Source organism: Engystomops pustulosus, chromosome 8, assembly GCF_040894005.1.
Source record: "Engystomops pustulosus chromosome 8, aEngPut4.maternal, whole genome shotgun sequence".
Taxonomy (NCBI): Eukaryota; Metazoa; Chordata; class Amphibia; order Anura; family Leptodactylidae; genus Engystomops; species Engystomops pustulosus.
In genome coordinates this window covers 72,108,941-72,134,845 of record NC_092418.1, presented here as the reverse complement: position 1 = coordinate 72,134,845, position 25,905 = coordinate 72,108,941, and the positions used below count along the sequence as shown (strand labels likewise).

Genomic DNA, 25,905 nt, shown 5'->3' with positions numbered 1-25,905 from the left:
CAATGACTGGCTGATCAGGGAGAGTCGCAGTGATGGGACCCCAACAGATAATGATAATGTACCAGCATAAGAATAGAACAGCTTGTGGCACTTGGGTCATACTGCTTAATTGGAGATGGAGATAGTGGAGCACACTATTGCTACTTCCGTCAGTGCCTTCGATAGTGCATGGGGCAGAAGCGTGTTTGAACCCGTGCTCCTTTAAGCAGGGGTAGAACAGACTTCTGCTCTCTTCATTTCAGGTGGTCTCACCACTGGGACCCCCATGATTGCCAAGTTACTGTGTTGTGAATACCCATTTTAAGCTGCAATTCCCATTTAAGAACAAGTCAAATACAGAATTTGCACAGTAAATATGTAGCCAGTAAGAAATACATTACCTTTTTCACTGGCTGTCTCTGATATATGTTGAATAAGTTCACCTATACTATCATTCCTGTCTAAAGACATGTAAGTAAAATTAGTATAAACGAAATCAACATTTTATATGAAGTTCATTTGATAAAGCAATCAGATGCATAAACATGTATAACAGGATATTGTATATTTGTGGCGGGTTTACATAGGGATAATTTTACATGACATTATAAATGTAGGGGACTGTCAGTATCAGATATATCTAGTAAATATTTGGATCCATCTGAAGTAAGAAAAGCAGAAAAACAGAAATGATAACTTTCTGATCACAACTTTAAAAAAAAAAAAGTGTGACTGGGTGGGGAGAGAGGTGGGTCAGGGCAGCAAGCCCAGCATGTCATATTTTCTATAGCCTGCACCAGAATTCCAGGTCTGACCAAGCACAGAATTTATTCAGAAGCACAATCACTGCACATGACCTTCTTAGTAAATGCTGAGGGCAGTGCCCAAAAGGAAGTAGCGTTAAGACTGGCACACAACAGGTCAGCTCCTAATAGATTCCCCCACTGTACTTCACATATCCAAGTGCCATCAGGAAACCATTGCATAAGTCACAAAATTTATGGGCACTGTTAAAAAAAATTGGCACCAAGACTCACCTTTAGTTGGCACTTCTACAACCTGCATGAAAAGAAAAACATATGTTAACTTTTTATTCTGGCTTTCCATGCTTTCTTCTTATGGCCACATAGCCTCACAACAGGCTTGAAGCGTAACTGTAAAGTTATTATGATTTTACCAAATTATTATATGTGATTCCCCATTTAAAAACAAATAGAACGATGCCTCCTACGGTATGTGCTGCTCATCTTTTTCTTTCCAAAGTTATGGCATTTTCAGTTCTGAAAGTGCTTCACAAAAATCTTTCTTACCAGAAATGAAGTTGGCGAAGACTAATATCTTCTTGTACCTGCCCCAAAGTTGAGTCCAATTCAATCTGCCCACAGATCCCATGAAGCCTTTTGTTCTCTCTCAAAGTAATGTAGCAATAAATCCATTTACATTCCCAACAGTAAATCCACTGAACACTGCACAGTGCACATACAAGATGTATTTGGTGTGCAGCCTGGCAGTTTGTATCACATGAAGGAGCAGGGAACATGTGAAAAGTGAAAGAAAGGTGGTGGAGAGAAGCAGCAAGAGGTGCACAGAGAGACAAAGAATGTTCTGTAGAATCACAGACTGGTATGGAGTGACTGATATGGAACAGGGTAGATCTTGTAGATCACTATTCTGTGAAGGAGACATCTGTATCCAGAGTACTCAACGCATCCAGCCCTGCTACATACACAGAGAGAGCTCTGTCACATGAAGGAGGTCTCTGTGAGCAGGGAGCAGCAGCCCCTCCCTGAAACTATCAGATAAACAAACTACGGACACACAGGCAGAGGAAGCAGCTCCTGCAGCATGCCGTGCGGCAGTCACCGCTGGCCTATGGAGTGGGGGCGATTCGGGGAAGAGGCAAGCCTCGGACTGTCCCCTCATGAATATGCTGGACCACTTCCAGCGCGGTCCAGCGTTTCTAGTGTCCAGCGCGGCAATGTTTGTTAGCTTTATTGGAGGTTTCCGATAATGCTAGCAGTGTAACACTGCTGCATCTGTTTTAGCACCATTACTAAAATAAGTAGCTCCTAGTGCCATTTTTATAGGTGACAGGTCCTCTTTAATATTCCATGCCGTGTACTGGAAAAGTTGTAAAAAAATTCCAAATGCGGTGAAAATGGTGAAAAAATGCATTTGCGAGCTTTTGGTTTTTACGGCTTTCACTGTGCGGCCCAAATGACATTTCTACTTTATTCTTTGGGTCGGTGTGATCACAGGGATAACAAATTTGTATAGGTTTTATAATGCAGTGAAAAAAAACTAAATGATCAGATTACCCTTACTCACAAATGAATGGAGAGAACGGCGCAAGGAGGATACAGGTTGAAAAGATCCAAAAAAAACAATGTTTAAATACAAATTGATTGATCCTCCGCCTCTACGTTCACCCACTCCAAGATTTACGAAAAAAATACAGTTCCTTTCCGATCAAAATACATAAAATATCGCACTCCATAAGGGGATCCTTATGGTAGATACATAAACGCTGAGGACATTGGGTATGGACTAAGGACTGTCCCCATGAGTACTAAACCTTTTTGATCAGAAAGGAACTGTATTTTTTTTGTAAATCTTGGAGTGGGTGAACGTAGAGGCGGAGGATCAATCAATTTAGGTTTTATAATGTTTTCATACATTTACAAAAATTAAAACGTCCTGTACAAAAAATATGGGGGGGGGAAGGGGGGATTTTACCATCTTCAGGCACTAATAACTTTGAACTTAAATGGGTGGTGTAATTTTGATGGGATAACGCCCGCGATCGGTGCTGCCAATATGCAGCAAAGACTTATCGGCTATGAAGAGGGCTCAACCCGTTAAAGAGTTCAATATATACGTAATTTACCCAATTAACCCACTCCTGAAAGCGTTGCTTAAGTGATCTCTTGGTTTTCACCTTAAAGGAAATCTGGAAGTACTGTGTCCGGACAAGTAAACACTTCTGCTTCCTACAATTATCTCAATAATGGGGTTCCATGAATGTGCATTGCTTTCAATCTCATGTAAGGGAGTAATGGAAATGGTCTGGAAATTTTGGCTACTTCCTACTGGAACTCTCATACTTGTGAATGTGGGTGCCCATCTCTCCCTTCACGGCCAATCAGAAGCCAGAATCTGTTCAGAGTCTGTTCTAGAGTTGGGATCTGCATAGTTTAGACATTTATAGCATATCCTGTTTTCCAAATTTGATAACTGACAACTGCTGAGGAATGTTTATCATGTATGGCATCAGTCCACAATGATTATTTCCTTAATCTCAAGGTAAAATCCCTTGAAAAAAATCCTGAATACTTACACATCAATCATATGACCTCCAACTAAGTAGCCTCAAGCATCTATATACAATATCTAATATGCAGGGGCGTATCTTGAGGGGGGTGCAGAGCATGAGGTTGCTACTGGGCCCAAACGGCTAAGGGGACCTCAAGGTGTCACTTAGGTGTCATTAAAAGACTAGTACTATAAATTATGGATTATATACGTGGGGCCTGGCACAGACTTTGCACTGGGGCACATCAGCTTTAAGTTACGCCCCTGCTTATATGAAAGGGTAAACATATACAACGTACCTCTAGGGAAAGCGGTGTCTTGTCTTCACACTCATCAACAGACGACACAGACTGAGTCCTTGCTTTTTGTATCTCTTTTTGTATTTCTTTCAATGTAAAAACAAAGGCAGGACATAAAATCATTAACATGTTTTTATCACTGTTATAAATGTAAGACTGGTGAGTCGTACTTTGCACCATCTATTGGTTGGTCTACCAGTATTGGTTGGTCTACCAGTTTGCTGCACCATAATAATACATTTTGTGGTGTTGCTCTATTTATAATTTTATACCCCCTGTTCTTTGTTTTTTTGTTTTAACGATTTTAAGTGTTTTTTAATCCACACTAAATGAAAATCGGATTCCATACTAAGTCGTCCAGCGCCATACTAACGCTCAACAAAACACACAACTTATATGTGTTATCCTACAAATCTCACCATCCGGAGTCGTGTACCCAAGCAGGAGAAGGACTGACACCGGGAGCGAGGCTGCAGGAGGACGCCATCGTCTTTAACCAAGAGCGATGTCAGCACAACTCCATCAGGTTAGTAGTTCCACTACTACTTTTATACCGCAACTATTAATGAAGGATACTGCACTATAGGAGCGCCCCCCTTCTCTCCATTCTCTTCTTCTCCCAGTGGCTTCCCAGCAGATGGCAAGAGGTATGTGCACTGCCAGTGTGCACACACTATGAAGCGGGCAATTACGCCACAGTGTGGAAGCACTGGCAGCGTGCATAGACGACGTGCCGCTGGCCATCTGCTGGAAAGCCGCAGGGAGAAGAACAACTTGGGGCCACAGGAGAAGAGGAGCGTCAACTGTAAGCATAGAGTTTTTCTTTTTAAGTTTTTTTGTATACAGGGGGGAGGAGGGATGAAGGAGATGGGCATTTTATTATTATTTTTTAATCAGGCTGAGGATGGAGCGGTTTCCCGAGGATGGGACGCGGGAGGACTGAGATGCAAGTAAACTTTAATATAACTTGGTGTGAACCCAGCCTTATCCGTCAATATTAGAAGTGAGATGACATTTAGAGAATACCTACAACAATGATCCCCAGCCATTTGTGATTCAGTCATTAACCAAAGTACATAGTATTCCTAATCTGAACATTTTTGCATACTGCTGACCCCTACTGGACACACTATCTATGATCCAATAAAAAAGAAATACTGACAGCTCACCTCAGCTAAGAAAATCACTGTGCTCATAGACAGTGTCGCAGACCTTTTAAAGACTAAGAGCCCAAACTACAACCAAAATCCACTGATTTACCCTGAAGTGCAGTAACTTATTGCTACCTTTTCTTCCACATCATTCAATCGTATCGGCTCCTTGAGGCCACCAATACAGTTGAAAGAAGGACTCTCATTGTAGCTTCTCTTCATGGCCTATATGTACAGGAAGAATGGTGGGTCCAGTACAAGCTCCTTCAAATATAATGCACTTCTGTCCACACTGTCTCTCTTTTCCCGCAGTTCCAAACAACCAATGAAACTGTGTAACTTTAAAATAGTGCTGAGAGCAGCATCTTTGAGGTTGCCTGGGACTGCAGGAAAATTTAGTGTATTTGGTCCTGTGTGGTGAACTCTGTCCTGTGGTGGTGGCTTAAGTGCCCACAGAAAGAGCTCTGATTGCCACCTCGGGCACCTGTGCCATAGGTTTGCCACCACTGGCATACCACTCGCTTACCCTACTGGCTTGCATTATGATATCGGGACTATTAAGATGTGACAATGGAAGTTAAAGAATAAATAATTGTTCAGAGGCTGGTTCTTTTAATTAACTACCATTTGCATGGTGTGACAATTTTTATCATTTTAGTCACATTAAAGCCTCTCTCACACGAACATATGAAAATGTCCATATGCTACCCATACAGTACCATTTAATATGGGTAGCATATGGCCACATTCAATTCAATGGACCATCAATTTAAATGCGTATCCTATATTCTTCAGTATTTCCATTCCATACACCCAATAGAAGTGTGAAAGGGGCCGAAAATTTAAAGGAAATCTACCATTTGTTTTTATGCATGGTGAACCAAACATACCTTAAGAATGCTGTAGCTACATTGATACAGAAACATATCTTGTTAGATCCCTGAACTGAGTGGTTTTGCTAAAAAAAAAAAAACAATTATAAAATTTAGGACCTGTGGAAAGTTGGGTGCCCTGGCTGCCGTACATAAATACATTACTTGCACATACACAGGAGCTGCCTCAACTGTCCATACAGGACTAATCAACCAGAGCTGGATGACACACATGAGCTGTGGGATGGTTCAGCGATTGATTATTTCTGCCTGTCAGACACAACACAATAAAGCGTTCTCTGAAGCTGTGCATAATTACTATAAGAGGAGAAGCACCAGGGCAGCCACAGCAGCGACAGAGCCTCAATATCATAATTTTATAATAGTTTTTTCAGCAAAACCACTCAGTTCAGGGATTAAACAAGATATGATCCTGCATCAGTGTAGCTACAGCATTGTCAAGGTATGTTTGGTTCATAATGCATAAAAGCAAATGGTAGATTTCCTTTAAGTTTTATATGGGTTCCCTGGAGGCCTAAAGGGCCACACTTTGTACATCATTATTTGAAATATTGAAACCAGTCACAATGTTCTGGTCTCATTTTAAAATTGATCCCCTTTTGCAGAGGGTAAGCCTTTTTAATCTACAAAGTGCGATAGACCTAATAACCTTAGCCAAACTTTTTGCCAGCAATCTTGCCAATAGTCTGGCAATCATTAAAACACTTCTCTATAGAAGTCCTAAAAACATTATAAAAACCCAAAGCATACCATACCAGCTCAGCAATGTAAACATATGGTGACGAGAATAACATTTCACATGCTCTCACCCCTGCGTGTCCCCTGATGCCATTCCCTTTCCACAATCTTAGAAATAAAATGTTCCCACCTCTTAATTTCTTGTAGTCACTGATTTTCCTGAGAAGTTCCTGTGAGACGTTACGTACTGCCATTTCCAGCACGTCTAGGTTATCCTCAGATATCTGGTCATTTTTTTCTAAGTAAATTAACACATCAAGGAATTTCTGTAAAAAGACAAAAACTATATTATAAAACCATAGAATACAAAGTAAACACTTGCACATTATATTATTATCATTGAAAGTGAAATATTCATAGATGGAGAGAAACAGTTTAATAAATAAATACAGGATATTGGGGTTTTATTTGATGAACCCAAGGACTGATGTCAATTCCCAACATGGCGGTCTATAGCAGGTTCAGGATTTCATAACTGTACCTATATGGCAATTTTATGCTGCTTTCACAATACATATGCAGTGTCAAACAAGTGCCACATCTTCATGGAAACTGATATTGTGATCATTAACATTTTGTAATGTATAGATTATTTTATAGATAGATTGATTTTATAGTGTTCTACAATTGGTTATTTTCCACATCATTGTTTGCTGTCAATCTGTCACCTAAACAGCTTGGTGCCTTCATCCAGTTACCCGGTTATATTAAACCTTCTTAGGGCCATGTGATTTATCCAGTAATGTATTGCTGTGCTGTATGAATCTGTATAAATGTGACATTTTTCATCGATTTGTGCATGTATGTCCCTATATCTGTACTGTAACTGTGTAAATTACTGTGGGCTGGCAGATGATGGCTGGCTGACCATCTATCAGCCAAAGACTTCTATGGGACGTACTGAAATTGTTGAGAAAATAGAACATCTATGTTATTTTACATCTCTTTCACAATACAGGAGACAACATGGCGGTGTAAATTGATGCCCATATTGCCCATTGAAATGAAGGTAGCCGTATACCCATTTGAAAACGGTACAGTAAGGGTAGCATACAGCCATTTTCATATGTTCATGTGAAAGAAGCCTTAGGCTGCATTCATTCACAAGACTGTTGGGGGACGTATAAAGCTTGCGGCCGCATGACCGTCCCCATAGACGTGGCACCGATCCACGCCGTACACAAGGAAAAGATAGAACATGCTCTATCTTCCCCCTTGTCTGCGTCCATGCGCCGCTGTCTTCTATGGAGGAAGGAGGGGTCACCTCCTCTCCAGCGCACAGCATACCACTGTGTGACTGTACCCTTAGACCGATTCATCCCCCTCCCAGAACATGCAGGCGGGTTCTTTATGCTGTTCAAGTCCAGTTTTTGCCAGGTTTATTAATTAACATTAAAATTAAATATTTTCAGTTTTACAAAAAGGACACTTGAAAAGCAATAAAATGCTCACCTTGTTTTCCTCATACTTCTTTGGGATTTTTAAAAGGAATAATAAACTTCTAAAGTCTTCTGAGGTGATGTCTTCATAAAGTTCAAAAAGCATCTTCCTGTAGTGGTAAAAAAACAATGTCATGTATACAAATCCGCTGTATACCTTAATAAACAGAGATCTATAACAACCCAACACAAACTCTAACCCCTTGTCTCTGTAGCCAGTTTTGGCTTTAAAGTAATAACGTTGGAACACTTTCATATATTAAGGTATTTTTTGAGAATATTTTCTCATGACACATTGTACTTTAAATTTGTTTCAAAGTTCTAAATTCTCTGCTTTTCAGACAGAGATCCCACCCAAAAGTCATTATTAACATTTCCTGCATGTCTGCTTTATATTGGCATGGTTTCTTAGGCATCCTCTAATTTTTTCTAGGATTTTATGAAGCTTAGAATTTTGGATGTGATTTTTCACATTTTTAAAGGAAATCTACCAGCACAGATCTACCTATTAAGGTAGATCTGGTGGCAGATTCCTCTAATGTATACACTCACCGGCCACTTTATTAGGTACACCATGCTAGTAACGGGTTGGACCCCCTTTTGCCTTCAGAACTGCCTCAATTCTTCGTGGCATAGATTCAACAAGGTGCTGGAAGTATTCCTCAGAGATTTTGGTCCATATTGACATGATGGCATCACACAGTTGCCGCAGATTTGTCGGCTGCAAATCCATGATGTGAATCTCCCGTTCCACCACATCCCAAAGATGCTCTATTGGATTGAGATCTGGTGACTTTGGAGGCCATTTGAGTACAGTGAACTCATTGTCATGTTCAAAAAACAAGTCTGAGATGATTCCAGCTTTATGACATGGCGCAGTATCCTGCTGAAAGTAGCCATCAGATGTTGGGTACATTGTGGTCATAAAGGGATGGACATGGTCAGCAACAATACTCAGGTAGGCTGTGGCGTTGCAACAATGCTCAATTGGTACCAAGGGACCCAAAGAGTGCCAAGAAAATATTCCCTACACCATGACACCACCACCACCAGCCTGAAACATTGATACAAGGCAGGATGGATCCATGCTTTCATGTTGTTGACGCCAAATTCTGACCCTACCATCCGAGTGTCGCAGCAATAATCGAGACTCATCAGACCAGGCAACGTTTTTCCAATCTTCTACTGTCCAATTTCGATGAGCTTGTGCAAATTGTAGCGTCAGTTTCCTGTTCTTAGCTGAAAGGAGTGGCACCCGTGTGGTCTTCTGCTGCTGTAGCCCATCTGCCTCAAAGTTCGACGTACTGTGCGTTCAGAGATGCTCTTCTGCCTACCTTGGCTGTAACGGGTGGTGATTTGAGTCACTGTTGCCTTTCTATCAGCTCGAACCAGTCTGCCCATTCTCCTCTGGCATCAACAAGGCATTTCCGCCTACAGAACTGCCGCTCACTGGATGTTTTTTCTTTTTCGGACCATTCTCTGTAAACCCCAGAGATGGTTGTGCGTGAAAATCCCAGTAGATCAGCAGTTTCTGAAATACTCAGACCAGCCCTTCTGGCACCAACAACCATGCCACGTTCAAAGGCACTCAAATCACCTTTCTTCCCCATACTGATGCTCGGTTTGAACTGCAGGAGATTGTCTTGACCATGTCTACATGCCTAAATGCACTGAGTTGCCGCCATGTGATTGGCTGATTAGAAATTAAGTGTTAACGAGCAGTTGGACAGGTGTACCTAATAAAGTGGCCGGTGAGTGTATTTGTATAGCCCTTTTTAGGGCTAATTCGTTCGTGGGCCAGAACTTTTATAAATTTTAATTCCCCCAAAATGCAAATTTCCTAAAAAAGCTACTGGGGCGTGGAGTAGCCTTAGCTGAGGCTAAACGGTGCGGCTACTCCACGCCCTAGTAGCCTCTTGCATTTCGCCTACCAATGCACCTTCAGCGCGCAACTACGAGGAGCTGCACACACTCGTCTGCAAAGCTGGGTTCTGTGTAGGCGCAGAACGCAGGCCGCCGGCTGTACAGTCTTGGCTTTACTGCGCATGCTCTGCAGATGTGCGCAGATCCTCGTAGCTGTAAGCTGAAGATGCATTGTTATGCAGAACGCAAAAGGTTACTGGGGTGTGGAATAGTCACGCCGTGTAGCCTCAGCTACTCCACGCCTCAGTAGCCTCCTTAGTAAATTTGCATATTGGGGGAATAAAAATGTATAAAAGAATTCCACGAAAGAATTAGCCCTAAGGGCTATACTACTATACATTAAAGGAACCTCCACGTCCAAACGCGCTAACCAGACTGTCTCCTTTAGATTGTCTCCTCATGTTGGAATATGCATTTTATTTAATAAAAGGAAAATGTTTTTGGCAAAGACTCAACATGGATCCATGGTGGTAGGTTTCCTTTAAGAAAATGCCAATACCTATACCTGCAGAGACCTGCTCAGCTTTCAAGTGAATTTAAGAAGCCTTAATAATGGTAAAACCCTGTAAATTACCCCATTATAGAAACTACACATCCCAACGTGTGAAAAACCACTTTTAAGACGTTTTTTAACCCTGTTTCACAGGCGTTAAAACAAAATGGAGGTGTGATCTACAAATTGTAATTTTTTTGGACTATATATTAATATTGGATCAAAAATTATAGATTCACAATAGATTAACTGACAAAAAGCTCCAAAAGTTTGTTACCCAATTTCTCACAAGTGTGCCAATATCCCGTATGTGGTGGTAAACTGCTGTATGGACACACAACACGGCATTGAAGTAGAGGAGTGCAATTCAGAGCAGATTTTAATTGACTATACAGGCTATACATGACTATACAGGCATACACAAAAATGTGCTGAAAAAACCCGGCTTATACTTGAGTGTATGAACTTTGTACTCTTTCCGACGCCTCCTGCATGTCCTCTTCTAGCTTCCGGCTCCTTCATCAGACCCCTGCGCGCTGCCGACACCAACATTATAAAGATTATAAACATTACTGAAACCAAAGACAGAGCCGGAGGACCGGAAGAAAGAAGAGGACCTGTGTGGGCATCAGAGACTTGAGTACAGAGGTTTTTTTTCTTTAATAGGCTCGACATACTCAGGGCAGGGACTGTTGGCTATATACGGTACTGGGGGCAGGGACTGGTGGCTATATATTAGGAGGCATGGGCTGCTGGATAGATACACAGGGACAGGATCTGCTGGCTATTAACTAGGTTGCATGGGCTGGCTGGCTATGTACTGGGGGCATGGGTTGGCAGACTATATACTAAGAAGCATTGACTGACAGTCTATATACTAAGGAGCATTGGCTGGCAGGCTATATACTAGGGGGTATGGGCTGGATGGCAATATACCAGGGAGCATGGGCTTACTGTCTATACTGGAGGACATTAACTTTCTGGCTATATACTGGGGGGCATGGGCAGGCTATCTGTATACTAGGGGGCATGGGCTGCCTGACTATATACTGGGGGGTATGGGCTCACTAGCTATATACTACTAGGGGGTAAGGGGCTGGCTAGCTATATACTAGGGGGCATGAGTTGGATGGCTAGCTATATAGTAGGGGGTATGGGCTGGCTGGCTATATACTGGGGGACAGGGGGCTAGCTATATACTGGCAGGAGGCTGTGACAATGCATTTCCCACCCTAGGCTTATACTCAAGTTTTCCCATTATTTGTGTTAAAATTAGGTACCTTTGCTTATACTCTATAACTAATTCATGAGAGGAAGTAAAAAAATCATCAATTCTTGTTTACAATTTTTAGTTTTTTTGGGGGGGTGTTCACCATACCATAAAAATATTAGTTTTTTTGTATTCTATGGGTCACTACAATTAAGGTGATACCTCACTAATGTAACTCTTTTATTTTTGCCCAATTTTACTAAATAAAAACTAATTTAGAGAATATCTTGTTTGATTTAGCATCACCATCTTTTCAGAGGCATAACTTTTTTTTTTATTTAATGGTTGATAAAACTATGGTTTTTTTTTAAAGAACAGCTGTTCTTTTTTAAGCGGTCTGATATTGGGGCAAATAAAATTTTTTGAACACTTTTTAGATGGGCGCCGCCATCTTTGTTGCGGTTGTCGCTCTCCTGAACATGATTGGTTGCCATGACAGTGATTGGTTGCTATGATTAAAATCAACCCCCCCTCCCTTTCCCTAGAACGGATATAAAACGTAATAAACAGCAAAAATCACAAACACAGTAGGTATCGCCGCTTTTTACAATGTTCGATCTATCAAAATATAAAAATGGTTATTCCTAGCAGTGAACCCCATAATGGAAAACAGTGCTCAAATGTTTACACCATTTTACATCACAGTGAAAGTCGTAAAAACTGAGCCCACAAGAAAGTGACGTAAATGTGTTTTTTTGCCAATTTCACCACAGAAGTAAAATTTGTTATGCAGAAAATAAGCCTCACACAGCTCCGTACACGGAAAAATGAAAAAGTTGATTTTTGAAGGTGGAGAGCCTTATTTTTTTACTTTTTTAACTTATTTTTTAACTTTTTTACATTATACAAACTTGGACTTATACTCAAAAAATCACTAGTTCAATTCCAAGACACTGCACTACAATACTAATGAATTGTAGTGCGGTGCATGCTCAGACAGTTTACAGTCAGACCTAGAAAGGGTCTCACTGGAGGAATAATTACCGTATATACTTGAGTATAAGCCGACCTGAGTATAAGCCGAGACCCTTAATTTTACCATCAAAAACTGGGAAAACCTATTGACTCAAGTATAAGCCGAGGGTGGGAAATGCATTAGTCACAGACCCCCCCCCAGTATGTATACAGCCTGCCCCCAGTAGTATACAGCCTGCCCCCCGTAATATACAGCTTGCCCCCAGTAGAATACAGCCAGTCCCCAGTAGTATACAGCCAGTCCCCAGTAGTATACAGCCTGCCCCCAGTAGTATACCGCCAGTCCCAGTAGTATACAGCACTGCCCCCAGTAGTATACAGCCTGGCCCCAGTAGTATACAGCCTGCCCCAGTAGCATACAGCTTGCCCCCAGTAGTATACAGCTTGCCCTCAGTAGTATACAGCCTGCCCCAGTAGTATACAGCCTGCCCCCAGCAGTATACAGCACTGCCCCCAGTAGTATACAGCACTGCCCCCAGTAGTATACAGCCAGTCCCAGTAGTATACAGCCTGCCCCCTGTAGTATACAGCACTGCCCCCAGTAGTATACAGCACTGCCCCCAGTAGTATACAGCCAGTCCCAGTAGTATACAGCCTGCCCCCTGTAGTATACAGCACTGCCCCCAGTAGTATACAGCACTTCCCCCAGTACAGCTTGCCTACAGTAATATACAGCCAGCCCAGCATTAAAAGAAAACAATAAACTTATATACTCACCCTCCGGTGGCCCCGAAGACAGAAGACGGAAGACAGAAGACGGGCGCGGAAGCCAGAAGAGGACCCGCGCGGACATCGGGGGAGCAGTGCTGCAGGTCGGGGCCACCGGAGGGTGAGTATATAAGTTTATTATTTTTTAAATATTTTTTATGACTGTATGACTTATGTATGACTCGTGTATAAGCCGAGGGGACGTTTTTCAGCACATTTTTTGTACTGAAAAACTCGGCTTATACACAAGCATATATGGTATACAATCCTGGGGCACTCAGCAGACCGTGAGCCTGCCCTGGTAAGCTCCCAGGGGTTATAATCCAGTGGGGGAATTGTATCACCTTACACATGTAAATGGTTAACACCCAGAATGTTACTATGCGGTGCCAGCGTAATATACAGCTGACAGTCGGCACTTCTGAATCCGGCTCCACTCATGAGCCAGAGCCAGAAGCTGTACGTAAATGTACGTCCTCTTGCATTAAGTTATTTGCTAAATTGATGTACATTTACGACCATTTTCACCAAGGTGTTAAAGGGAACCTCTCACAAGTGACCTCTGCCCCCACAAACAACACACAGTTCCTTTTAGATTTTTCAGGTTTTAGTCTTTATACATTATTCACCGATGGCTCAATCCATGGGAGCCAGCATTCTTCTAAATTGCCCTTGCCTCAAGAATTCTCTTCAGATAGTCACACACAACCAACATCTCTCTCATTCCCCCCTTCTTCAGGAATTCTCTTCAGGGAGTCACAAACAGCCAACATCTCTTTCAACTCTCTCATTCTCCCTCCCTTAGAAATTCTCTTCAGTGAGTCTCATACAGTCAATGTCTCTCTCAGATACCTCAATCCCCCCTCCCTCATGAATTCTACAGAGATTCATACAAAGCTTAGTTTCCCTCAACTGCCTCATTCCTGATTTAGGAGTCAGATCAGCTTCCTCCGCCTCCATGACTGGATTTTTAGTAACAGAGGGCATCAATAAAAGTCTTTTTCACAAAAATGGTGGTTCTAATCCCATGGATGGAGGCATCAGTGAAACATGTATAAAGACATCTAAAAGATACAGAAAGAGGTGTAGATCTTTGAAGCAGGGCGTTCCATAGGTATATAGCTCTCAATCTGACTGATCTCCATAGTTGTTTTTCAATGTTCTTATTGGGTTGGTGTATATACAGAACTGGTAGAAAGCCAGAATGATGTCGCTATGCAGATTTAGTATATATTAGACTATAGACATGGGAAATGGTCTGGTGTGTGTATAGATTGCAATATTATCTATGTTGACTATAGAGTGTTCCCTAAGTACACAAGATGATATAATAGAGAACACATTATAACATGTACTTACCTATACAAAGACACAATACTTTTCTCTTTCAGGGCATCTCTCACAGCCCACTTGTTGGTGTCCAGGATTTTTAGTAGACTGTGTTGTCCTATGATATACAGTAGTTCCGCCAGAAGTCCATAGCTGCTTTCTTCTATGAGACTTTGTTTTTCCAGCTCTTGAAAAAGATCTAGATTTGACTTTATCGCTAAGAGTCTCTTATTAGGAAGCAAATCTAAACAAAGGAATTTTAAAGACTCCAGATCTTCTTGGGTAAGTTCAGAGTCAATTTTATATAGTTTGCTGTTGAAATCCATTAGGGTTAATGTATTGGGCAGTGAATGTGCCTCACCGTCCTAAAAGAGAAAATATGAACAGAAAGAAAAAAGAAACATATAATGTAATACATACTCATTTTTAGTCTCAATGCACTTAGGTTAATCCTTATTCATACACTGTATGCCCCTGGTTAAAGGGGTTGTCCAGTTTTGAGAAAAAGTAGTACATGGGCAGTAAATGGATTAATGTGATAAAGGTATAAATACCTACCTAATAAATTACTGGCCACCTCAGAGCTGCATCTACACTGCCCCTCACCGGAGGAGACCTGTTAACATACACAATGTCAGTGAGCATTGAGAACACACTATTGGGGCAGTAGGGAATTCATAAGTTAAAAGGGTTGTTCCAATTTAAAGTCTTTGTTGACTAGTGGTAACTTCTGGTGCTAGATCCATCAACGCAGAATATGTACATAGCCAGAGGTTGTATAAAGACCTGTCCAGTTGAAAAGTAGCCCAGGCAGTAGATGAATTACAATAATTAAGCAGCAATACTTAAAGGGGTTGTCCCATGTTAAATTGTTATCCCCTATCCTTCATAGGGGGTAAAATTCTAAACTTATTTGGGGTAACATTCCAAACCAATCAAGAGAAGTGATAGGTGGAAGCACGAGGTAGCATCAAAGCTTCTCCCACAGATGTGAAGCTCTATTTTTCTACCAAGCTTCTATTTAGAAAATAGCTTTGTGTTACTTCTCAAACCATTAGAATGATCTATGGCTGACCAAACCAAAATATAATCATACATATAACAAATGTGCGGGACGTGTCAGGCTGACCATTCTATATTATACCCCCTGTACAAGTGCAAGTAGTTTCCCATTATGTTTTTAATATTCTTATATTGGCATACGCACAGTTGTTAGGTTGAAAGACTAAGCCCAAAGAAGTGGATCTCACAAGCCGATGATACAAGAACCAAATAAAGCATAAATAACAATGAAAGTCAGCTCACTTGTATCCAAAACAGCAGAACCAGTGTTACTGTGGAGCATTAGCCAGACCATATCTCCCCTGTTAGTACCAAAACAGCAAAGAAAAGCATGAGGAGCAGGAAAGCACCAGTCCTGTTGTGCTCCAGCAAAAGTCAATACAATAGAATCTCTGCTTACTCTTCCAAAGCAGAATAAAAAGCAAGCACAGTTTTTACCTCTCCATGTGGTTTCTATTTAAGTAGTGATACTATTGTATTTGCCATACGTATTGGCCCTTGTATGCTGGCCATACGAATGGCAACTAGCATATGGCCGCCACAGGAGTGCGTTGTGTAAACACGGTAAAGTCAGAACACACGTGTGTCACTGTGCTGTGCCATCGCTGGAAAAAAGATGTAGCATGCTCTATCTTTTGCTATATGTACGGCCAGACAGCACGTCTCCTTATGAAGAGGGGAGAGGTAAGCAGTGCTCCACCTCCCCGGCCTAAGAGGTGTGTGAAAGCAGCCTTATCAGTCTTATCTTATCATAGGCCATCATTCATTCATAGGTCCTAGAAATCTCCAGCTCCACAGCTGCACAGTCTGTGCAGTGCATCAGAGGTCTCTTATCTGACATGCCCAGAAGGCCCTGGAGGCAAGACTGGTTTTTAGCAGTAAATGTTGTGAAGAGTTTTCACTGCGGCTGACAGAACACACAGGGATCATCAACTGCGTACATTGGCTTATACCCTATCACTAAGCTATAGGTCTGCCAAATAGATGCTAAAATGGGGGTCACTATACAATCAAAAGGGTATAGGCCTGTCCATAAAGATGACCTACTCATTCACAATTGTGGCAAATCAGTAAATGCTTTGAGGAGTCTATGTAGCATGCCACTGCCTCAGTACATGGGGCACAGTGGTCGGCTGTTCTAACTAATGGGGAAACTGGCTGGCACTATGTGTGGGCCCCTAGCTGGCGCTATACTAACCAGCACTATTAATAAGGACACTATTAATCAGAACACTATGGCTGACATTATTTGAGCTGCCACAGAGTGTAATGGGGGTAAAAAGCAGACACCAGAATATATTATTTCCTTTAGGAAGGAAGTCTTATCAATGAGGTGGTCTTCTGCATAGGTTTCACTGTACATTGTACAGCTGGCAGTATAATGAGCACACTATGGCTGGCTCTACATATGGGGACACTTGCCCGACCCCTGTATACAGTATATAGCACAGGGCAGTGCAGTGTCACTAGGTCCCTATATACAGTATATAGAACACGGCAGAGCAGTGTCACTTGGTCCCTGTATACAGTATATAGAACATGGCAGAGCAGTGTCACTAGGTCCCTGTATACAGTATATAGCACAGGACAGAGCCGTGTCACTAGGTCCCTGTATACATTATATAGCACAGGGCAGAGCAGTGTCACTAGGTCCCTGTATACAGCATATAGCACAGGGCAGAGCAGTGTCACCAGGTCCCTGTATACAGTATATAGCACAGGACAGAGCAGTGTCACTAGGTCCCTGTATACAGTATATAGCACAGGGCAGAGCAGTGTCACTAGGTCCCTGTATACAGTATATAGCACAGGGCAGAGCACTGTCACTAGGTCCCTGTATACAGTATATAGCACAGGGCAGAGCAGTGTCACTAGGTCCCTGTTACAGTATATAGCACAGGGCAGAGCAGTGTCACTAGGTCCCTGTATACAGTATATAGCACAGGGCAGAGCAGTGTCACTAGGTCCCTGTATACAGTATATAGCACAGGACAGAGCCGTGTCACTAGGTCCCTGTATACAGTATATAGCACAGGGCAGAGCAGTGTCACTAGGTCCCTGTATACAGTATATAGCACAGGGCAGAGCAGTGTCACTAGGTCCCTGTATACAGTATATAGCACAGGGCAGAGCAGTGTCACTAGGTCCCTGTATACAGTATATAGCACAGGGCAGAGCAGTGTCACCAGGTCCCTGTATACAGTATATAGCACAGGGCAGAGCAGTGTCACCAGGTCCCTGTATACAGCATATAGCACAGGGCAGAGCAGTGTCACCAGGTCCCTGTATACAGTATATAGCACAGGACAGAGCAGTGTCACTAGGTCCCTGTATACAGTATATAGCACAGGGCGGAGCAGTGTCACTAGGTCCCTGTATACAGTATATAGCACAGGGCAGAGCAGTGTCACTAGGTCCCTGTATACAGTATATAGCACAGGGCAGAGTAGTGTCACTAGGTCCCTGTATACAGTATAGAGCACAGGGCAGAGCAGTGTCACTAGGTCCCTGTATACAGTATATAGCACAGGGCAGAGCAGTGTCACTAGGTCCCTGTTACAGTATATAGCACAGGGCAGAGCAGTGTCGCTAGGTCCCTGTATACAGTATATAGCACAGGGCAGAGCAGTGTCACTAGGTCCCTGTATACAGTATATAGCACAGGGCAGAGCAGTGTCACTAGGTCCCTGTATATAGTATATAGCACATGGCAGAGCAGTGTCACTAGGTCCCTGTATACAGTATATAGCACAGGGCAGAGTAGTGTCACTAGGTCCCTGTATACAGTATATAGCACAGGGCAGAGTAGTGTCACTAGGTCCCTGAATACAGTACATAGCACAGGGTAGAGCAGTGTCACTAGGTCCCTGTATACAGTATATAGCACAGGGCAGAGCAGTGTCACTAGGTCCCTGTATACAGTATATAGCACAGGACAGAGCAGTGTCACTAGGTCCCTGTATACAGTATATAGCACAGGGCAGAGCAGTGTCACCAGGTCCCTGTATACAGTATATAGCACAGGGCAGAGCAGTGTCACTAGGTCCCTGTATACAGTATATAGCACAGGGCAGAGCAGTGTCACTAGGTCCCTGTATACATTGTATACTTGACTGTCGCCATTGAACACAGGGCAGAGCAGTGTCACTAGGTCCCTGTATACAGTATATAGCACAGGGCAGAGCAGTGTCACCAGGTCCCTGTATACATTGTATACTTGACTGTCGCCATTGAACACAGGGCAGAGCAGTGTCACTAGGTCCCTGTATACAGTATATAGCACAGGGCAGAGCAGTGTCACCAGGTCCCTGTATACAGTATATAGCACAGGGCAGAGCAGTGTCACTAGGTCCCTGTATACAGTATATAGCACAGGGCAGAGCAGTGTCACTAGGTCCCTGTATATAGTATATAGCACATGGCAGAGCAGTGTCACTAGGTCCCTGTATACAGTATATAGCACAGGGCAGAGCAGTGTCACTAGGTCCCTGTATACAGTATATAGCACAGGGCAGAGTAGTGTCACTAGGTCCCTGAATACAGTACATAGCACAGGGTAGAGCAGTGTCACTAGGTCCCTGTATACAGTATATAGCACAGGGCAGAGCAGTGTCACTAGGTCCCTGTATACAGTATATAGCACAGGACAGAGCAGTGTCACTAGGTCCCTGTATACAGTATATAGCACAGGGCAGAGCAGTGTCACCAGGTCCCTGTATACAGTATATAGCACAGGGCAGAGCAGTGTCACTAGGTCCCTGTATACAGTATATAGCACAGGGCAGAGCAGTGTCACTAGGTCCCTGTATACAGTATATAGCACAGGGCAGAGCAGTGTCACTAGGTCCCTGTATACATTGTATACTTGACTGTCGCCATTGAACACAGGGCAGAGCAGTGTCACTAGGTCCCTGTATACAGTATATAGCACAGGGCAGAGCAGTGTCACCAGGTCCCTGTATACAGTATATAGCACAGGGCAGAGCAGTGTCACTAGGTCCCTGTATACATTGTATACTTGACTGTCGCCATTGAACACAGGGCAGAGCAGTGTCACTAGGTCCCTGTATACAGTATATAGCACAGGGCAGAGCAGTGTCACCAGGTCCCTGTATACAGTATATAGCACAGGGCAGAGCAGTGTCACTAGGTCCCTGTATACAGTATATAGCACAGGGCAGAGCAGTGTCACCAGGTCCCTGTATACAGTATATAGCACAGGGCAGAGCAGTGTCACTAGGTCCCTGTATACAGTATATAGCACAGGGCAGAGCAGTGTCACTAGGTCCCTGTATACAGTATATAGTACAGGGCAGAGCAGTGTCACTAGGTCCCTGTATACGGTATATAGAACAGGGCAGAGCAGTGTCACCAGGTCCCTGTATACAGTATATAGCACAGGACAGAGCAGTGTCACTAGGTCCCTGTATACAGTATATAGCACAGGACAGAGCAGTGTCACTAGGTCCCTGTATACAGTATATAGCACAGGGCAGAGCAGTGTCACCAGATCCCTGTATACAGTATATAGCACAGGGCAGAGCAGTGTCACTAGGTCCCTGTATACATTGTATACTTGACTGTCGCCATTGAGCACAGGGCAGAACAGTGTCACTAGGTCCCTGTATACAGTATATAGCACAGGGCAGAGCAGTGTCACTAGGTCCCTGTATACAGTATATAGCACAGTACAGAGCAGTGTCACCAGGTCCCTGTATACAGTATATAGCACAGGGCAGAGCAGTGTCCCTAGGACCCTGTATACATTGTATACTTGACTGTCGCCATTGAGCACAGGGCAGAGCAGTGTTCAGACAAGTCCGGCTGCCTCCCTCCACTTCCTCATTACAGACACACGACCTGAGTTACTTACACAAGTAAATAATAAGTGGAGACTTGTGATAGAGCGGCTGTGGATGTCCTGTGAGGGCACAGCTCCCCTACACGTCTTCCCCGGCCATCTTCCTGCTTCCCGGTAACTTGTGGAAAGTACGTGAGGAGGAGAAGTTGTCCCAGAGCCTCCCCCGCCTGTCACTTCCTACAGACTCCAAACCGAAAGCAGAAGATGAACTTCAGAGCCGCCCAGTGACATGAGGGAGAGAGCCGGCAGCCACATTACCTTCCCAGTGTCAGTAATAGACGGGTGTATGAATGTAGTACACAGAGATGGAGCTAAAGTGTATGAATGTGTACACACTCCTAATGTGACGGTTTTATAATAGATGGTGATGTCAGTGTGATTTGGGGCTCTAAGGCTACATTCACACGACCGTATGATTTCTCCAATCCCGTATTTACGGGCCGTATATACGTGACGTTTTTCATCCGTATGCAGCACGTATGTAACCCGTATTTTATACGTCCCCATAGACTTCTAGGGCATACGGAACTGAAATACGGGAGAAAATAGGACATGCTCTATATTTTTATACGGCCAGTATACGGTACGGTACGGAACGGAGTTAACAACGGCAATATAAATGGTCAGACATATTGTCCATTGAAATGAATGTGGCCGTATGCAATCCATAAAAAAACGGTACGGTACGGATATGGGCGTTTTCATACATCCGTGTGAATGTAGCCTTAGGCTGGATTCACACGACCGGTGCCTGCCGTACCGTAGCACGGTGGGCACACGGCAGCGCGCGGGGAGAGGATCCATAGGGATACATGGCGCACGGCGCCGTATGCCCTGAAAAAATAGGACATGTCCTATTTTTTCACAGGGTACGGGGCGGTACGGTGCCGTACGTGGGGGACGTATATCGGCCGTATATACGTCGGCCGTATATACGGCCGATATACGTCCCCCACGTGCCGCCGTATATACGTCCCCCTTGCGGTCGTGTGAATCCAGCCTTACATATTGCCGTTGTTTTTCACATCCGTATTTCAGTGAATATCAGATGCCTCACTGAGTCATTGGTTTCTATGGGTGTTTTCACATTTGCTTTTATTTTCACTGATCCGTTGTCTGTGGAATTTTGAAAGCTATGATTTTCACTGATACAGATCACGAAAAGCAATCAAAGTCTTTGGGTCTGCAAAAAAACATGGGTCTTTTTTCACTGGTGAGGGTGAGAAACCACACGGAGTTGTTATTGGGGCATTTATCAAACTGTTCTAGTTTATTTTTCTTTCTTTTTTGCAACTTTTTGGAGTTGTTGCGTATTTTTTTACGTTTTTGTTTCCCAGTTTATATCATGTTTGTTTTTTCGATGCAGTGCCTGATTCGTCAAAAGTTTTCAGATGTGGACGTCACAATTTTTGCGCAAAAAACCTCTAGTCCAGAGCAGGCGTAAGCAAGGGGTTGCTTATGTGACTTTGAGACAAAGGTCTAAAAAAAAAAAAAGACCTCAACCACTGATATAAATCAGGCAAGACCACCAAAACCTTGCAAAAAAAATAAAATGGTAAATGTTTCCCAGGTGTTATGTTTTCAAAACAATATTAAACCATTTTTGTTTGTACAGAAGCAAAACAGAGACGCAAAAGAAGCGGAGCACATGCCACCCTTAGGCCGGTGCCACACGCAAAAACGCAACCGCAGACAAAGCCACGCCTACCTTGGCGGGCCGCGGCGCGATCGCATCGGCGTTTCTATGGAAACCTTTGCGATCGGGAACAAGCCGCCGGTGTTTTGCATTAAATTAACGCAAAACAACGGCGGCTCTCTCCCAATCACAGGCGTTTCCTGTGACAAAGCAGACAAAGCGCTACGTGTGCCACCAGCCTTAGGGTAAATTCACACATCCACAAGAAGCAGCCGCAAAGTCGGCTGCCATAGACATGCATTGTGCACTGACACCGTACGGTAGACACATTGGCCCAAATATATTATTGTATATGCCGCTATTTTTTTTGAAACAGTGTTTGCGCCACTTTTGTGTCATAGTTGCAATTGTCCAACACTTTATTAAACTGTGCACCTAATGGCGTGGCCGTGCTAATTCATAGTTCTTTGATACATTTATGTGTAGATATGTGGCCACACAGCCAGAGTAGATTGAAAGTGCACCAGCAAATAAAAGGTGCTTCTGGGGGCACACTTTCCCAAAGCAGTGCCGTTTACACTTCATAATTGTATAGCGTGCAAAACTCTTGGATTATCTGGCGCAAACTGCACATTAGTGAGGCACAACAACAGTTTGCACCAGTTTTCATATATTTAGGCCATTGTATCACCGCACTGTGTCCAAGCAGGGTGGTCACTCCGCAAATGATAGAGCAGGTCCTATTCCTGCCCTGATTTGCAGAGCAGCCTCTCTGCTCACTCTGGAGAGGGGAGGGGTGAAAAGAGCACATCCTTCTCCTCTCGGCTTGTTGCTGTCAGTAGTCTGCATGAAGGTCTGTAAACAATGCAAACACTTTATACACAGGTTACTGCCTAATATGTATGCCTAACAGATAGAGCTTCCCGTAATATGTATGAAAATGCGTACGCTCCTAATATAAAGGTAACTGCCTAAAAATAGATGGAGCTGTAATGCATACCACCTAACTTTTAGGCTAGTGAAAGAGGGACCAAGGCCCCTTCCCTTTTCCCTAAACCATGACCATTGTCCCTTGCCCAAACACAGTATAATATCTAATTTACCTCCTTCACGCTCTGCGCCCTGAAGGTTTGTAGGCTAAATGAAGAGGGTGAACCCTCTTTATACAGAGGTGGGTTTGCTGCATATTGCCATTCTGATGCCACCGGCCATGCCGATCATCGCTCAGCGGAATATCATCAAGGAGTAGCGGTTGGTTGTCAAGACAGTCTCTGCTCTTCTTCAGACCCGAAGCTTCATGTCCTATGAACATCTGGTGGGTCAGGGACCATTATAGTCAAAGTGGCCATGTGCTACTTGTACTGCCACAGCATGGTACAGGTAGCACACAGCCATATTAGAACGTTTGTCACAAAGGATCAATCTAACATTCATTGCTCTCATATTCTAGGCCAGTGGTTCTCAACCTGTGGGTCGCGACCCCAGCGGGGGTCGAACAACCAAAACCGGGGGTCGCCTAAAGCCATCGGAGCCGCAATTTTATTGCGTTTTTTCTGCAAATCGCATGGTTTGGGGGTCACCACAGCATGAGGAACTGTATTGCGGGGTCACAGCATTAGAAAGGTTGAGAACCACTGTTCTAGGCCATAATCTTCATTTCATTTGTATCCATGTTTTATATACAAAGAGAAGGGAAAAAAACCAAAGAAATAAAAAAAAATATTCCATCCTTTTGCTAATGTATTTGAAACTATAGACGAGAGGGAGAGCACGTGGCACCTTTACACATAGAGGCGCAACTACAAGGATTAACTTTTTCATTTACTTAGTCATTAAAAATGTGAAGCAACTTTTAAAGTTCCAGTTCTGGCTTCATATACTGATAGAGATAGTGGTGTGAGATTTTTGCTCTTTTCTGCAAGAAAGTGAAAACATTGTTCATGAATCTGATAAAAGAAGCAGCGATGAGCAGGTGAGTTGTGATTTCTATAAAATGTTTTTTGGGACTATTTAATTTTAAATACATAATTTAAAGTATTAAAATATCCACATTTCACATATAAGAACAGATTCTAAATATTTCAGTTTAGAAGTAGCCCTGTCCCTTATACTAGGGTCACCATATGAGAATGTTCACCTCTATAAAAAAAAATGTATGTTCACTATTAGTTTCACCATATGGGTGTTATATCAGATCCCCATACTGTGCTACCCTCAGTAATTGGACTCAGGGTATGTGTATTCAGGGACCAATATTAGTGCATATGCAGTAGCATCTTTCCCAACAACGGCCAGTTATATTTTAGTTTAATATCAGTTCCCATACTATGGGTTGACCCCTAGAAATGCCCTAGCCATAAAATACTACTGTGCCACGTAGATATATCGGGCGCTGAGCGCAGTGACTCAATGCTCGGTTTCCGATAAATCGGACCCAGCGCTGATGGCGATTCAGCTTGAGATCTGAGCCGAACCGGCATCGGGATGCATCGGTCAGCGTGACTGCGGCATTTGAACTACCTCTGGGGGGTCTTTCCCCCCACGATGTCCCCCCCCCCCCCGCGCCGTCTTCGGGGGGCACCGATTGTTGCTATGGCAGCAAGTAATAAATCAATATAAAATGCCCATAAGCCCCATAACATATAAAGAGACATATAACCCAAAAAAGACTGAATCATAACAAAAACCCCACATATACACTCACTGGCCACTTTATTAGGTACACCATGCTAGTAACGGGTTGGACCTCCTTTTGCCTTCAGAACTGCCTCAATTCTTCGTGGCATAGATTCAACAAGGTGCTGGAAGCATTCCTCAGAGATTTTGATCCATATTGACAAGATGGCATCACACAGTCGCCGCAGATTTGTCGGCTGCACATCCATGATGCGAATCTCCCGTTCCACCACATCCCAAAGATGCTCTATTGGATTGAGATATGGTGACTATGGAGGCCATTTGAGTACAGTGAACTCATTGTCATGTTCAAGAAACCAGTCTGAGATGATTCCAGCTTTATGACATGGCGCATTATCCTGCTGAACGTAGCCATCAGATGTTGGGTACATTGTGGTCATAAAGGGATGGACATGGTCAGCAACAATACTCAGGTAGGCTGTGGCGTTGCAACGATGCTCAATTGGTACCAAGGGGCCCAAAGGGTGCCAAGAAAATATTCCCCACACCATGACACCACAACCACCAGCCTGAACCGTTGATACAAGGCAGGATGGATCCATGCTTTCATGTTGTTGTCGCCAAATTCTGACCTTACCATCCGAATGTAGCAGCAGAAATCGAGACTCATCAGACCAGGCAACATTTTTCCAATCTTCTACTGTCCGATTTCGATGAGCTTGTGCAAATTGTAGCCTCAGTTTCCTGTTCTTAGCTGAAAGGAGTGGCACCCGGTGTGGTCTTCTGCTACTGTAGCCCATCTGCCTCAAAGTTCGACGTACTGTGCGTTCAGAGATACTCTTCTGCCTACCTTGGTTGTAACGGGTGGCGATTTGAGTCACTGTTGCCTTTCTATCAGCTCGAACCAGTCTGCCCATTCTCCTCTGGCATCAACAAGGAATTTCCGCCCACAGAACTGCCGCTCACTGGATGTTTTTTCTTTTTCGGACCATTCTCTGTAAACCCTAGAGATGGTTGTGCGTGAAAATCCCAGTAGATCAGCAGTTTCTGAAATACTCAGACCACTCAAATCACCTTTCTTCCCCATACTGATGCTCGGTTTGAACTGCAGGAGATTGTCTTGACCATGTCTACATGCCTAAATGCACTGAGTTGCCGCCATGTGATAGGCTGATTAGAAATTAAGTGTTAATGAGCAGT

General features: G+C 43.4%; 1 protein-coding gene across 2 annotated transcripts in view; it reads right to left on the bottom strand.

Annotated features, from left to right (window-relative positions):
- Nucleotides 1-20,694, bottom strand: part of LOC140075380 (caspase-8-like) — a 30,033-nt gene extending 9,339 nt beyond the window's left edge. Inside the window, exons 1-8 of one of the 2 annotated variants that reach the window (XM_072121182.1) lie at nt 20,445-20,694; nt 15,068-15,125; nt 14,540-14,874; nt 7,825-7,921; nt 6,503-6,638; nt 3,591-3,676; nt 1,017-1,038; nt 381-440 (exon numbers count right to left, since the gene is read on the bottom strand). In XM_072121182.1, coding sequence (XP_071977283.1) covers nt 381-440; nt 1,017-1,038; nt 3,591-3,676; nt 6,503-6,638; nt 7,825-7,921; nt 14,540-14,835 — 697 coding nt within the window. In that variant the 5' untranslated portion in view covers nt 14,836-14,874; nt 15,068-15,125; nt 20,445-20,694. The remainder of the gene's footprint in view (nt 1-380; nt 441-1,016; nt 1,039-3,590; nt 3,677-6,502; nt 6,639-7,824; nt 7,922-14,539; nt 14,875-15,067; nt 15,126-20,444) is intronic. The other variant, XM_072121184.1, reaches the window with a different exon arrangement.
- Nucleotides 20,695-25,905: the final 5,211 nt, after the last annotated feature.